Source organism: Plectrocnemia conspersa, unplaced genomic scaffold, assembly GCF_051122295.1.
Source record: "Plectrocnemia conspersa isolate PC_06_02 unplaced genomic scaffold, ASM5112229v1 ptg000010l, whole genome shotgun sequence".
NCBI lineage: Eukaryota > Metazoa > Arthropoda > Insecta > Trichoptera > Polycentropodidae > Plectrocnemia > Plectrocnemia conspersa.
The window spans coordinates 9,396,710-9,414,232 of record NW_028277174.1 but is presented as its reverse complement, the minus strand read 5'-3'; the positions used below and the strand labels follow the sequence as shown (position 1 = coordinate 9,414,232).

The window sequence follows — 17,523 nt, the reverse complement described above, 5'->3', positions numbered from 1 at the left end:
ACGAGTATGATCTATTAACAATACTGATTTCTGTGGCAACCTATAACTATTGAAAGATTCACTAGGCACTCATTTGTTTTAAATCAATATTAAAAGATATTTGAAATTAAAAAAATAAATAAATTGTTAATATACGGATAATTGGGAGTACATATTTATGATTTTCGGTATAGATCTTTATGATCATCATGGTCCAATGACGAACAGAAACGCGTCTCGTGCGTTTCTAAAAATACTCCACCTATTTATTTCGTATGCGACGATCGTCGCTGTGACGTCACGCTACTCAATAATACCCGCGTCGCCTCCCGCCACCGCGATGCGACTGCGACGATACCCGAGCGCGACCGACGAACGGCGGCAGTCCCCAGTCGCCCGTCGTATCCGCGTCGGATCGTACGTCGACATGGGCGACATACGGGCCAACATCAAGCTGGTGCAGACGGTCAGAAAATACCCGTGCCTGTACAACAACAGCCTCGTCGAGTACTCGAGGAAGGATCTGACTGAGAAGGCCTGGTCCAACATCGCATGCGAGCTAGGCGACACCGGTCGGTCGGGCGATGCGGCGTTGCCGCACGCGGAGTCTCGTTGGTTCCAGTCGGATGCGACGCGCGACCGTCGCGCATCGCTTGTGTGCAAAAATAGTTTCGATTCAAAAAATATCTTACTTGTACCATTTTGTTCTGCGTAAATACGGGCGACGCGTATTTGCGTCAACATATGATCATTAGTGGTGGTATAACATATTTATAATATTTCCAATATTGTAGTAATTTTCACTCGATTTCTACTTCTTGATTGTTGAATCATTTTTGCGACGGCAATATATTATATGAAACATAATTTGAGAATATTTTTTTTAATAAATTTAAAAAATATTTTTCTCGTGTATATAATTTCAATTAAGTTTAATTTCATCCAGATATTTTTTATTCCTCTCATAGATTTTTATTTTTTCATTTAATTTTTATTTTATTTGGAAGTTTAAAATTTTGCTTTTTAAAAAGAAAAAAAGGAAGTTTAAAATTTCGCTTTTTAAAATTTTCTCCAAACTACCCTAGTAAGTTGAAAAAAATCCATATTTTTTATTATTATATGTATATTTTTAATTAAAATAATAATAAAACACGAGTTATTTGCTCACAAAGCAAAACTATCAATTTTTTTTATTGAATTAAATTTATTACTACTGTAAATTTTATATTTTTATGTAACAAATCAATATTTGATATAAGGTTTGTAATCATTATTCGCATTTTTTCTCTAGTCTCCATTAATAAGTGTTTTTCTCTTATTGAATAAATAAATAAAAAATGATTACCGTTTATTTTATATAGCTAATTGCTTATAAAATAATATAGCTATACCATATTTGCGTTAACATAGTCAGTTTGAGAGCTATCCATTTCATAATTGAGAAAGAGACGGCAAATTTGGGTTTAGGCTTCTACTATTGGCTCTAATGCACACGATACGGATATACGTTCGATATACTTATCATTACTCCAATTTATTGATAAATATAAAAAAAATATAGTATATATTTTCAATTATAAATAATGATGAAATGGATAGCTCTCGAACTGACTGCGTTAACGCAAATATAAACTACAGCTGCTCATCCAAATTTCTGCAAAAATTCTTTCATAAATCCGCCCTAAAGTAATTATTTAAATATTTGTGAAAGGAATTCTTTGGTTGGGACTTTAACCAAAACTTAAAATCAGACTTTTAGAAGCAACCTAAAGGCAAGAACGATTAAAAAGTATTTTAGTACTTACGAAGATATTTTATCTTATAAATATCGTTACATTTATAAATTAAAATTGAAATTGTATCTGGTTTTGTTCCAGGTTACTTTTAATATTTCAATATGCGCTAAAACTTTTATTTTTACACCTACACATATTCATACTTAGATCTGGTCAAAAATAAATAAACAATCAAAAAGGTAAACGTACATTTTGTAAGCTTCCAGCTTACTTTTTTTTATAAATTTCAACTGGCGATCCACCCTTTTTAGAGCATAAAATTCGCATAGTCAGTTCATTAAAAGGGTTTTTTCAAGATTCACATATGCGTCTGATTTTTACCAATATTTACTCAGTACTATCATTTTTTTTGGAACAGTGATTCTCAACTTTAAAAAAAAATAATTGCACCCCTTTTGAGCGCAGTGACTTTTGGCTAACTTTATTTTTAAATATGTTTCGTTATTAGAAAACTTTTTTATGTTTTAATGAAAAATTAATATTTAAGGCTTTATGAAATAATATTTTAATTCAGTTAACTCCGTTTATTCTGTAAAGACGTAAATATACACTAGGATTGATAAATATCTTTAATTTTCGGGTTATATATCTAACGATATATGATACTTATCTCATTGCAAATCGTCATTGATAAATATATTTCCGTATACATTTGTCTTTCCACAAATCTGGAAATGTATGTTTATTTCGCGATTAAATCAAAGTGGTCTAATTAAACTCAAACATCAAATTATATGGATATTGTTTTAACTTTTCATGCAGAAATATTAATAAACAGCTCTTGGCTTCAAACCAAGATCGAGCAGGATGCACATGAATTATGTGGCAGGAAATTCGCATAGCTTGTGATTTTTAAAATTATACTACAATCGAATGCTCTTGTATGCAAACTTCAGCAATGGCAGAATATTTAGCTTTTGAAGATTCTAAAATAGCGATTCAGTCAGTCGCGTGACGGTCGATTTGTATCGTTTCAATATTGATTTTAACGTCGACGTAAACTGTTTACACATTCTCGGCGCTTTCTTGTTTTCGCCTCCGAAACTGTCAAACGTAAAAATAGACCGCCTTTCTCGCGTAAATAATACGCATTTTAATGGATCGAATCGAAATGTGCGCACACACCCTTTGAAATACGAGATTCCGCGCGACAAAGGTTCACATTATAAAGTTACAGACACGTAATACATTGATTCTTATTGAATTCCCCCAAACAGTCCACAACTGCAAGGAGAAGTGGAAGAATCTGAGGTGCGTGTTCGTGAGGAATCTCAAACCGAAACCGGGACAGGCGAGGAAGTTCAAGAAAGGATACTATTTGCACAACGTTATGAAATTCATCCTGCCTTTCGTGAAGCCCACTTACAAGCTGGAAGTATCGGAAGATATTCCGATGCCGCTAGAGGAAGAACTGCTTCTGGTCGCGGAAGAAAACGACAACGCCCAAGACGTCAAAGCCAGATTCGAATCTGAGAATTCCAACACCGAAGACAACGAAAGCGAACTAGCTCTGAATAGGATAATGGAGAATAGATCAAGGAAACGGAAGAAGGATTTGAATAATCACGGAGATATTACATTAGAGTCTATTTACACAATGCCAGACGTTGAACCTAGAAAAATGTTCCTATTGAGTCTCGTTCCGGAGGTGAACGAAATGAGCGAAACGCAGATGAGGGTTTTCAAGAGGAGGGTCTTGAATTTGATCGATGAAGTGTACGCTGAAGTTTAGTTAAATATAATAATTAATCTATAAAATGCTATTATTAAATATACGTTTTTAAAAATAATACAAACGTACTTATTATTTGATATCAAACATAACAATAACTGAACAAAAAAATTGTCACAGATATAATAACTCGATTTATATTTAAAATTATATGTGTGCTAGTTTTACTATATAGTCTTGATTTTTATATAACATCAATTGTATATTTTTTAAATGCAGCTTAACTGATTGTTTTCGAACCTTTCCTTTGACAAAATAATTAAAAATATTTTTTTATTCATTTTGCACTAAATTAACGATGAGTTCTGGTAAAATATATACTAATTGGGTTTCCATCATTGCTGTCATATATTTGTTATTTTTTCAAAATTATTGATGATTATTTTTACGTTTACATTGAACATTTTAAACTTATTTTAGGCTGAATTATTGGAATTTTTATGAATGACAATCACTTTTAATTTTTTTCCGAAATTTAATTTTTGCGATTACATATATGCAAATAAATAAAATGACAATATTATATCTATTTACATATTTATACATAATATTTAGTTTAAATATTATTGAAAATATATATTGGTAAACAAATAATTACAGCAATATATTATATATATCACTATAATAATGAAAAATATTTTGCTTTCATTGTAAAGAAATATCGAAGCTTCTCGTTTTCATTTAAAAATTCCATAGTAAAATTCAACATAAAATGAATTCATTAGGTACTATGTTTTTTATATGTATGAAAAATTCATAGTCCATGATATTATAAAAAGAGCTGCAATTCATTCTGCACTGTTATATATCATTGTATAAAATTGTAAAGTAAATAAAATTTATTTTTGAGTAAATTGTCAAAGCAAAAATAGAGAAAAATTATTTCACATACAAATCGAGTTATTTTATTTGTGTTTAACAAAGTGCAACATTGTCATATATTGCAAACTGGCGACATCACTAATGTACTTCTGATTATTTATCTCACACTAGCTTCACTCTATGTTTGTTCTTTTAAAGGGGGTTGATGGTGCTCGTTATTGTGGGGTTTCATGTTCGTATAATTTATTTATTTTACAAGATGCTTTGCCGGAACCGTTGGAGTTGTACAACGAAATGCAAATATGCTTTCATAGCTTAATTCACTCTTGCGCTCGCCTAGCTTTCGTTCCAGCTCTCCACTATTTGCCAGCGGTTCGCAAAATTATCATACTTAACTATGTGCTGCACAAAATGAATTGCTTTTACCTTACTCGCTCATGCGAATTTAACCCGAAGTGTGGAGGCTAGTTATAAAAAAAGTCTACAATATATAAAAGGATTTAACAATGAAGTTTCAATGAATTTTACTTTGTCAAAAATGGAAAAAGAATTAGATATATACTTTTCAAGTCACGTCCTAAAAACTTTTAATTCCTGAAGGAAATTAGCAGCATTTATTCCGTAACGGTCGAGAACGAGTTATCGCAGCATATAATAACTGAATTAAGCGTCGAAAGGCTTCGCGGATCGTTCGGCAGGCTTCTTAATTGGCCCCAGTGCTTTCTTACGTAGGATAGAGCGGTTAGCGAGAGGCGTAACTCAGTCTTATAAACGCCAGTTCGCCGACGCTGTTTTACCGCAGTTCTTTTTATTTCCAGTCGTTGGAATCTAACCGATTGGTACGTCATATCCGAGAACCGGTTAAACCAGACTCGAAGATCCTTCTTTAAATTTCTACTTTGCATGGACATATGATCTATATCTCGTCTGTCTTTCGATGTGTACTTATGTTGGCAAAACCAATGCTCTTTTGTTGAGCTCTTCTCTTGACTTTATAGGCAGCATAAATCGACCCGAGATATCTCTATGCTACGGGTCGGTCGAGTCAGGCGGCGATTTTGCTCTCTTGTTCGTTTTGCTCTCGCCGAGTTGTCTGAGTGTGTTCAATAAGAAGGTCTGGGTACATCGGCGATATCGTAATTCTCTTTGTGCATGTGTGAGGTCTGGTTGCCATGATTCCATGTTGAATATCCATTGTTCTCGAGAGCATCTCTGGTTGTGAATCTGTAATCGAAATGCGCATGCATCCGTAATCGACCCTAAAAGCAGCTCTGACGCTGTGATGGATTTACCCGAGATGGTTTTGCATTTTATATAGATGTTCAAAGAACGATAGTCGAAACTTTTATTAAATGAAAAATGAAGAAGGTAAGTACATATATAATGCAGGTTTGTCGTCAGTGACAAAACTACGTAGCACAAGAGCCGCGTATATTTTATTTAAAAAAATAAAATTTACTTTTGGTCTATCATATCCACTGGTTAAAAACAAGTTAATATTTACGGGACAAAAACTTTTTTCTTATTGAATCCACTGCGGTCCAATTTATTTAATCACATTTTATTGCTTTTGACGTGAATTTTGACTTCTGAGAAGTGATAATTGTTTTTGCACCCTTCTATTGACCAAAATTCGCTTTTAATATACTTTGATCAGCACTCTGGAAGTTCATATTTTTAAAACAATGAAGTAATATCCGATATGTACTTCTTTTTCCGCTTATTTTCCCTAATTTCACTAGCGCATCAGTTAAATTATATTTTCGCTAGTATATACATATCTATATACAATATATCTAATGGTGAAAATGTATTTGGACTTGAAATATAACTTCACTGAAAAATACACATTCAATGTAACATTTATACATCGCATGTTAGATAAATTATATTTTCAATGGTAAAAATATACATACATCGGTAGAAATTATTCCGATTTAATTTCACTGAAATGACATTTAAAAACATATTTTCGATAAAGATTTTTTTTCAATTTTTTTTGAGAGACAACCTGAAATTTTTTGGTTTGGAATCAGGAACGTCATTTCAGATTTTTTAAGGGGGGGGGGGGGGGGCAAAAGTTTGCCAGTCGGTGGTCGTTTTTTTAATATTTCGATGTCATTAAGATTCGTGGTATTTCAATAAATGACGGATTTTTCTGATCAAATTCAAAGGGGGCTACTGACCGCCAATATCATGCGATTTAACACCGTTGGAGCACATAAAACCCAACATCCATCAAGTTATAGCCCAGATACCGCTTGAAATGTACGAAAAAGTCACCGAAAATTACATCGAAAGAATCGGCTGCTGCAAAATTTAATTGATATTATTTTTCATTATTAATGAAATACAAACTAATACGAAATATATCTAGTGTCTATCTGAAAATGTGTATATTTGCTATACATTAATTAAGGAAAGTGTTTTTCAGTAAAACAATATATTTTTTCTCTAAAAGGTGTATGATGTGGGTAAAGTTTCCATTGGTGGCTAATGTTGCCGAGTTCTGCGGTAGCTTATTAGTAAACTGTTTAAAGTTTTCACGCTCCGTGGCATAATTAACTTCGTTTAGCTTATATTTGCTCAAAAGTTACCAACATTTGTGTGTAATGAATACATTTACTATGTATTATTATTTCCATAAGAAAATGTTTTACCACTGTGAGTATACGAATGGTTTCGATGCTCAGACGGATTTATGCCCGAGGAGACAATACTACGCGAATTACCAACTGAATAAATTTATAACGTGCTTTTAAACACAAATGCCTTGTAAATTATACGTGTGCAGCGTTAATTCAACGGACACGCACCGACCAAGACCACCTTAGCATCAGATAAGCGACGCAGAGAAGTATTATGACAGGTCGGTATGAAAGGGGCATACACAATAGCCGGCAGAGTCATAGTTACCAAAAGAAGATGACGCTTAAAGTTAAATTGGTTTAATTAAACGAACGAGCGTCGACACGGTAAATAAATTGTTCCGAAGTGGAAGTACTTCTTCTTCTCCCCCGTTCCCGTTCTGATGGAGGAGATCTAGAAATAGAGCGGAAGAATCGAAACGTCTCCGAAAAAGGAAGCGACTGATAAAAGGAAAGCGTAGGAGAGAAGAGTGGGTTCGACTTCATTAACACTGAAAGGCTTTGATTTTTATCTGCGGACGTTTTTATTCGAGTCTCTTCGTAGGAGATTATCTATCGAGTGTGATTTGCATAATTTGAGATATACATAGTGATTTCGTCCAAACAATTTTTTTTATTAAAAATTTAATTATAGGCTCAAATTGATTTGAATATTGTTTTTGATATACTATGATACATATTTAAATGCTCCTTGTTGAATTTTTAACTGAACATCACTACAAAAGTTTATAAACATAGTGATACACGTGTCAAATGTCAATTATCATTTTTATCAATATTGATAAAAATTATTATTATCGAAACCGTTATTATCGAAAAAAACAATAAGGAAATTGAAATTAGATTGAACTTGACATGCTTTTTTGTCTTGGCTCTTCACACTGCTTTCATTGATTGTAACGACGCAATAGAACAATTTTAGGTTTAACAATTGTTTGTAAATTTCTTTATGATGCTGTGTTTATTGAAAATTTAACAGTTTTGAAGCAAAATTAGGTTGATACTCATTTTATGCCCAAAATCTTTCGGATAAAATAAATGGCTCTCTTCTTAAAATATAGTTCTTTAAATGCAATTAAAAAAAATAAACAAAGAATCATATTGAAATAATATTAACCAATTAAAAAAATATGGCTAATAAAATAATATTTCAATGTTGTTTTTATTTAACTATGGTGTATTTTTCGACAATTTTCATCTTGAAACCTTTTCAATTTGATAAGATTTTGCGACTTTGTTTTCATTATTACATTCGCTTTTTTGAAACAGAATTTAAACTTTAAAATCAAAATTTTTGTGTTAAACTAGTATGTTTTTTTTATAAGATTAATGAGTTAATTTTTGGTTAGGTTAGAATCTTTGATTAAGTTTATACCAGAATAAAAGGAACATGAAACGGTGATTTCTCTGTCATCTCATAAAGATTTATAACTTAAATGAATTTGTAATGTTTAAAATTGTTCAGACCTCTATTTAAAAATACTTTTAAAGAATAGAATAGAATTTTGTGTTTTAACTTCATCATGGTCAAGGACTTCCTCTAACATTGAAAAATTTGAAAGAATATTGGACTCGACTCTATTCTTCCAGATTGGTATTTTCAGTGGCAATTAGAGATTTCAACCTAAATATTCAAATACCGAATAAATTCGGCCGTTTTTAAATATTTGTTCATATTTAAAGTGGAATATACTGAAGTTCTTATTAACCATAACGACTAATAGCCGACAAACAAAATAAATAAAAAAAACACTTATTGACGTAATTTCATTATTTCCGAGTTGATATTGTGCAGCTGTGTACTTTTTCCAGGCTGGTATTTATTTTTTCTCTGTTAAATCAATATAAATAATATTTAATTTGTCTGTCTAAAGTATTTGTTAATGAGGACCATTTAAATTAGCAATATTGTTCCATAAAAGAAAAAAACAATAAAATATAGAACAAAGTATTTATTTAAATGCATATATCTCATAAAATATTTTCTGTTATGTTTTCTTATAGAAAGCAGCGTAATTTAGTGTGATAAAGAAACATTTTATATTTTGCTCCCATTACTTGTTTTAAAAAACCATGATTAACATTTTTAATAAAATTTATTGGTTCACGCTTTTTTTATCCACCATCACTAATCGTAGACTCTCTAAAATATTTTAACCTAGTCGGCAACAATACTAATTTTTGCTATATTGTTCCTTGTAAATGAAAAATATGTTTGTATATTGTAAACTGATTTATAGCTAGTATTATTTTTTATCCAGCTTGTCACTTAATTCACCAAATTGTGCTAACTTGTCTCTATTTCAAAACGCTTCAATTCAAAGTAGACTGTACCGAACTTATCATTTCTGGTCTCTACAATCCGATACACAAACTTGTGCATGTCCCGAGACAGTTTCGAGTTATTTGTACAACTGCACGAATTTGCATGTCGTTTCATCATTCCAAATCGACCATGCTGACATTTTATATTACAATATAAATAACAACAGAGACAACTTGTGCACTGCGAGTGTTCCCAGACGCTTTGAGCAGAAGTGTTATGCAACTTTTCTATGAAAATATTAAAATTACTGTTATTCTTCTTCTACTTCTGTGCTACGTTGTGATTTATTTTGAACGCGTAGATATTCACACACGATAAGCGCTAATTGTACACTTGCTCCTTACCGGTTTCGCGCTATGGTATCGGTAATAGATTAATGAGCGTTTCTCGAAAGACCCAGTCGGTGTTTACCGGTTGTGAATTAAATTAATTAATTAAACTGTCTAGCCGTACCAGGAGAAGAACATGATTGTGCTCGATTCGAAAGTGAATCTTACTCGTACTTTGTACATAACAAAAGGTACTCCAAATCTACCACTTAATTTGCATAGCGAACGGACGGAATAATTTTCAATTGCTTCTGTTCTGAGTCGTGTTTACGTTTCCCCCGCTTTGAGTTTCTCGAGAATTACTTTCACAAAATATATCATGCATGTTTTGCTTTTGAATATAAAATAATAAAAAAACTGAAAATACCTCCTGCTTCAAAAGCATGCACGTTCAGTATTCAAATCGCATACAATGCGCTTATGATTCAAGGAAACGACAACTGTACATTTCGCATGCTATTTTATTTATTGCCTGTGTAAAATACAAGTGTAAAAACTGAACTTGATATATTTTGACATGTTTTATTTTTAAATTATATTATTATTATTTTACTTTCAATATAATTAAAAAATCGATAACAGTATTGTTTTTATTAACATTTCGAAATACCGGTATTATAAATAAAGAAAGCCTTATGTGTGAAGTGGATTACTTGCCAAGAGCGCAATATCATAACGACTCCATCAATATCATAAATGGACATTCTACCATTAATCCAACTTATTGGATCTCATAAAAAAAATGAATAAACGATACATTCTCCCGATTGAGTAACACGTGTTGGCGTAACGCTATAGCCATGTAGATTAATCGGAAACAAGTTGCAAAAAATGTACATAGAAACGAATTATTGTTATCAATCATGTCCAAAAGGGGGGAAGTAGTCAATGAACGTTCAGCCACGAAAATGACCGCACGATCAATTGTGTGTGGCAATAGCAAAAAAATCGAATCACACATTCAAGTCCTTGATTGATGATAGCGTTTAACGCCGAGTAAAGGTCGCACGTAGCGTCATGGATGTTTGATTGATATAGTTTTTTTTTAGGTTTATACGTAGGTGACATCACTACCATCTTTAAAAAGATTAATGTTGTCAGACCTTAAAGGAAATAAGATTTATTTTAATTTTATTAACGATATATTACATTCCAGTCCGCTTAATCAGGACACATTTGTCCCAAATAAGCGACTAGCTCTAATATGCAATGTTTAGGGTAAAATTAAAAAACAATTTGAATTTTTAAACCTCATTGAATTATTAAAAAAAATATTGATTTCAGAAAAATAATATGTAATTATGAATATGAAAAAATAAAACAATAATATTATGAAAATAATGTACAAAATACATAACTATAAAAAATATTTCTTCAAGAATTCATCAATTGTAGCATGTCTTGTGTTATGGGATATCATTTCAGCTTTTTTTGGGGGTTCGGGGGGGGGGTAAAAGTTGGTCAGTCAGTGGTTGTTTTTTTGAATATTTTCATTTCATTCAGATTCATAGTGTTTCATTAAATGACGCATTTTTATGATCAAATTCAATGGTCTTATTAGAATCCACGTCAAAAGCAATAAAATCTTGCCTTCGCCGTATCTGGCATCGCATGAAGCATATCTAAACCGAAATTTGACCAATATGAGAGCGCAATTATGCCTTCTCAGAAGTTAAAAATCCACGTCAAAAGCAATAAAATCGTGCCGTTGGCGTCGCAGTGAGAACGCTCGTTACCGAGCGTTCCCACTGCTTAAAAAGCTCGATACTATTTTCAAAATTAGGTCTTAATATTAATAATACTTTCAGGGAATATGGATGTAAAGACACCTAGGGACATAATCTCCATGGCACAGCTTTGTCGCAGACGTTCGGATTGCTCATTATGACGCTAATTTTAGGAATGAAATTTGAAGATTTATAAACTTGATATTCTATTATATTTATATTAATAAAACATTCTTTATCTTGCCAGCTTGCTGATACATTGAAATTCTATTATTTTTTTGCCAGTGTTACACATGTCGGCCGCCACAATATAGTAATTGTATCGATTTTATAGCTCATACGTGGAATATTTGTTGCAGTTGTGTAATTTCGTTGCCACTAAATTTATATATAATACAAATTGTGCGTTTGTATGTTTTTTAAGCAAGATTATCTTTAGAACGGAACATCCACTTTTTCTGCATTTACTGATGTGAGTAATATTGCGCCATTAGTTCGTATCTATTACTATATCTATGTTTGTAATAAATTATTTAAAATATATACTATTTTAATACTATATAACCGCAATACACTAACATTTATATATAATATTCTGATTTATCACTACAGAATTTATGTGAATTGCTAAATAAAACAATTGTTTTCGAATAAATATAAAACAAACAAGACATTGTCAACGCCGAAATAATATTTCCTGCATTCACCCATAATATATTGCTCTTTTTACTTTGTTTTTTTTTTAACTAGGTTAAAAGAGACCACAAATCTCTTTCGTCTGTTACAAAAAAAAAATGGAAAACTTTCGTGCGAACAACAGTCGGAAGCAATAATTTTCATAAACCGCACGCATACAAATCCACCGCTAGATTGTTTTTTACAGTATGTGTTTTTACAGTGTAGAATCGCAGATAAATCTACATTTGTATTCATTGAAGCATATTTACGCTTTTGGAAATCCGCCCGTGATTTACGGCCGTTGGCTAAATCGCCCGTGATTTTTCACATTCGACTTCACGCACATGGCTCACGACACGGAAAAAAAGTGACAAATCGATTATATCGATGTCGGCCATCTGAATTGTGGCGAGTCGTGCGTGAAAATTTTTCGAACACAACGATTATTGTCGTTTCGTGATACGATTATGCAATAGTGATTGTTGAAGCTTTTTTTAGAGCTTTTATACTGTGACGCGACACGACCTTGCAACGGTGTTAACTTGGCAGTTATAAAATCAATATTCATTAACTCTTCATTGAAAATATAGTTACCAATACAGGTGTTTTAAGAACGATTATTGAGGAACAGAATTGATTTCAAAGAAAAAAATCAATACAAAATCAAAGTCCACAGTAGCACAATATTTACTCGGAAATATGAGTAATATCTGAAATTTCATCAATTACAAAGTGTTTTTCTTTTTATTTTGTTTGTCATCTATTAGTTTTTAGGGCTATTGTCATGCTATAAATAACATAAAAATAAGAAAATAAATTTGCAAAACAAGAATTTGTCATATGAATTTTATCTGTCGCAATATCAATTGAATACTCTTATGCCTTGAAATCTCTGCACACCGTTTTAACCCATCTTTTTGAAATAAAGCATACAATTCGTTTTGACGATAGACTCCTTAACCAAATATCTGCAGATATAGATATATGATATTGTATATGTAATTATAAAAATGCATATATATTGTTAGTAAGTTAATGAACCGAAAAGAAAGTCCTGCACATACATTTAAAAATAAATTAAATTTTGTTAGTATACCAAATAATTTATGAAGATAATAACATTTTAATTTGATTTTTACGATCGAAATGCCAATCACCATAAAGTAAGTTTATCCATCTCCGATCTTTAACAGCAGTTTAAAAGCAAATTGACTTAGCTGTACTTATATCTTACTTATATGTTGATACGTTTAATTATCGATCGTATAAATTTAACTCCACATTATGTATGTACATGCATACATATATGATAATTTTCTTTATGTAACTGGAATACTTCGGACTATACGATTCATTGAGATTTCTAACTGTTTCATTCCAATTATATATACAAAAATTAAAACTAAATTTGTTAGTGATCACATAAACTATTTGTTATTTCAATGTTGAATGAATTCATTAAACTAATTTAAGAGACGCCTGTTTTAAGTGATGGCTAATAGAGTCTAATACATATGTATAAAGATACATGCAGAAGCTCTTACTCTTTCCTATTTGCCAGTAAACATTTTCCAGGCTCCATATGTAGTAGATTCAACGCCGTTCAGATTTCGCAAAAACGCAAACCTCTTTTCGGAGTAACCGTTTTCGCTCAACTCCAACCGAATAACAAAAGCAACCCGACTCGTTTATTAATAAAACTTGTAATTTCACGCTTTGTTTGCCTTATTCAGAGAAATATACGAAGAGGGAAAAAAATATATTTCGCCTGGCTCCTGTGGTACGTACGTGGAATACGTAGTGCCTACTATCACGTAGATACATATATTTCCAAGCGTTGGCATGTGGAGCACGTTGCTCCACTAGGTGGCGGATGTATCGAACGGAAATGGGTAGTTTGTCGGTGGAAAAGCCAGGATTACTCTCTTGTGTGGAACGTTGAACCCAATTTAACAATATCTACGTTATAATACACGTGTTTATGCCTAGGTATCCCACGTGCGCCATTTATTCCGACGAGCTTCCGATGTAATCCTGCGTTTAGCCGTTTATAAAATTACATAAGCGGTTTTGTAGTATTTTCAATCGGAATATGGTTGCGCAACGGATTCATACCGAATAAGTCGCGGACGGGTTTATTATATTATGATGATAGACACGTTAATTGTGGGTATTGACTGAAAGTAACCGCAACTGAGGAAGCGGTTAACTGTCATGCTCGATTTCGATTACGTTTCTATTATGTCGAAATAATTAAGTTGGGTTTTGTTACATGGAAATAATTGACTTTGACGTCTCTGAATGTAAAATGGAATGTTGTGCCGTAATATAACTTTGAATAGCGTTGTTTTGCCCTGAAAATTTGTGACTTTCCTGATAATTTTGCGGTGTTATTGTATCATACAGTTTATTCAAGGAATACTTGAAGTAATTCGAGGTTGCTTTCTCTCTTACATTTATTATTTACAGTATTTTGTGATTTTCCTGAAGGTATGTAAATTCGCATTCGTTGAGCCTCTTATTATTTTTTTGGGTGATTCTCAAGTTAGTTATACATATGCTTGATTAACCGATCAACCCTCATTCATTCTCTACGTTTTACAGAATTTTACAATTGCTCTCTTTTTTTATATGTAATATATAATATTAATATTAGACAATCCCGAAATAAATTTAATTTTTTTATAACTTAGTTTTAGCAGCCAATCGTGCTTTAAGCGTTTATACCTGAGTACGTATTTTGTATCTAGAGCTCGTACATTTTGCGTCTGTGGCCAAGCCCGGACAGATCTGTCAGATGTCCGACGGGCAGATTCGTACGTGTGTGCTTGGCTATTGCGAAACCGACTCTCCATAAAATAAAAGAACTTGACTGGAAGGTTTTATCTTAACCACTTATTTTCCTCCCGACTAATATTTATTTTGATCGATGCAATATTTCCTAGACGAAAAAAAAATTAAAATGCAGATGATGTGAAAAGTGGGCTATCGGAATATTTTGAATCAAAGCTTCCAACATGTTATGCTAATGAATTTAAAAAATAAACCGATAGGTGGGAGAAGTATGTCCTCTATAATGTGTTTACGCCTTATGAGTAATCATTAACCAGGAAGTTTGAATTACAATGGTAATAAACAGGGTCGATTGTATTGTCTCTGGCGTAGATTTTCTGATGTTGTTTTTATTGACTGTAATAATGGGTGGTTAAACTCTTTTCTTATCAAAGATTTTTTTGAATCATCTGTTATAACCTGACGGGCGTAAGCCCAATGCGTTATAACAGGGTAAATCTGTTTTAATTGCATAATTTATTAAGACATAATAAATACATATAAGTATAGGTAACATCTATAATATTAATTATAAATTATTATGTATAAAACAATTCAAAGTCAATAGATGTCATTTTGCAGCTAGGGCCTATTTTTAATAAGAACCCCAAGGTGATTAATCTGAGACTCGTAATGTGGTAGATTTCTCTTTTCGTTGTTCAAGTGATCGTTATGGTGAAAATGCTAGTTGAAAATACTCACATATCTTTACATATATTTCAAGTACCTATCTCTCGCAACATGTCTCTTTATTTCTATTAAGGTGTATCACTTATTACTATATTGTACTTTTTAAGTGAAATCTTTCCACTTTAGTCTTCACAGCTTCTAATAGACTTGGTAGAGTTTACTTTGTGTGTAAGTATGTTCTTTATGCTAATTCCATTCATGTTTAACAATATTCTATAGAAAGTGTTATCTGTCGCTAATGAACAAGCGGAATGTTAAAGCACCATCTCGAATCATGCGAACTCTGAGCAATGTTAACACCTTTAAATTTTTAAGATAACAACACCTCGTCGGCCCTTTAGGTCGCATTGTGCATTAACACACGCTCGCTAATGAGCACGTTACACTGTTTGCTTATCGGCGCTTTCGAAAACGCCGAGGTAGAAATTCCATTGGGAGTTGATAAAAATAAAACAATGAACACATATATTATTCTCCGTTCAATTTTGTCATGTATAATATTTGATTAGCTCTGTTAAGATTGCCAAATACAGGAGTAGTTATTTTTAGGCTGAATCCTTGATTTATGGATAGCACTAAGTCTACTAGAGTGATAAAAGCTAAAGGGAAACAATCTTTGTTTGAAACGTCGTTCACAAATCAACGGGTTTCTCCGCGCCGACGCCATTTTCACCGCCTCCTCTGTCGTCGGTGTGTGTTTATTGAAAATCGATGACGTATAATCGACTTTCGCGGCTATCCGAAGCGTCCGCAATAAAACATTTAGAGCCGTTGGAAAAAAATGGCTATTTATTTCCGGCGCGACTTTGATTGATCCGCTTCGGGCTAAAACACGTGTTCGATACGGGCCATTATTGATATAATTCGGGAAATTTATAGGCCGCTCCGGGAATATTTTATTACGCACCGCCGATTCGTAATGGAGTGTTAATTTAGTGGCAATACTTTTTAGGAATGCTTGTAGTAAAGAATAAAATTGGAACAGAACTTATAATGTTGTTATTACATTTAAAAATGTAATACAATATATCTGCCATAGTGCAGCAGCCCTGAGGCATTTAATATATTATACAATTTGTATATTACAAAACTATTATATAAAAATTGTTTGTTTTCAATTTAAATTTAAACGTTCTATATATGTATATATATATTGTATGCTTAGATTTGGAAAAGAAATATGTACTTACTCTGTTGAAAGCGAACCAAAGATCAAGGCAAAATGAGAAAACTAATTCACGTGCAAATATTGGCACGCTTTCGACCTCGTTGACGTCAAACTCCAAAAAATATACACATTTCGTGATTTTCTTGTCGCAAATCCCACAAATCGACGGACAAATCCCCGACAAAGCCTCAAAACTTTGTAAACAAACAAACATACACACACCCGCCGCGCCGTAGCAAATATTATATGTTTCGAGTTATGTACGTTTCGCACGAAATTTATTATTGTTTAGCAAATCATTGAAACATTTGTTATGTGTGTATCGTAAACAATCGGCCCACTTGTGTTTGGGCAATCGATCTATCCATACACGATATGAAAAGCATTTTTTTCGCGTTTCATCATTCGGGCCGTGTAAATATCGCTTTGTTTACCCGATTCTTGTCGATCCATCCTCGGAGCACTCGCGTTTATTTGGCCAGATCGAGTGTTGATTTCTTTTCGTCAAATTCGAATAACATTATTTGGGTTAAATTAGGTAAATATAATATTTAAATTCAATTTATATGCAAATTATATTTTGAGCGAAATTTAAATTTAATTTCGACGTATAATTCCGGGATTTGTGCGGGGGATTAGTAGATTTGATTTTCTCTCGGTGATTAAGTCTTCAGCGTAGGATATTTTAATAAAATCTCTTTGAGCTCCCATACAAGTGTACTTAAATATCTGTTGTTTGAAACGAATATTCAGTGTCAAACACAATTATATTTTTTAAATTAATTCTAAATGAGTT

General features: G+C 32.5%; 2 protein-coding genes across 5 annotated transcripts in view; both read left to right on the top strand.

Moving 5' to 3' along the window:
• sbb (scribbler) overlaps positions 1-17,523 on the top strand; it is a 264,527-nt gene that overhangs the window by 113,723 nt on the left and 133,281 nt on the right. The window lies entirely within an intron of this gene.
• LOC148230575 (uncharacterized) lies at positions 376-3,562 on the top strand. The gene is made up of 2 exons (XM_088195526.1): positions 376-551; positions 2,993-3,562. Exons 1-2 carry the CDS (start codon positions 407-409, stop codon positions 3,505-3,507), a joined length of 660 nt encoding a protein of 219 aa, XP_088051652.1. The 5' UTR covers positions 376-406; the 3' UTR covers positions 3,508-3,562.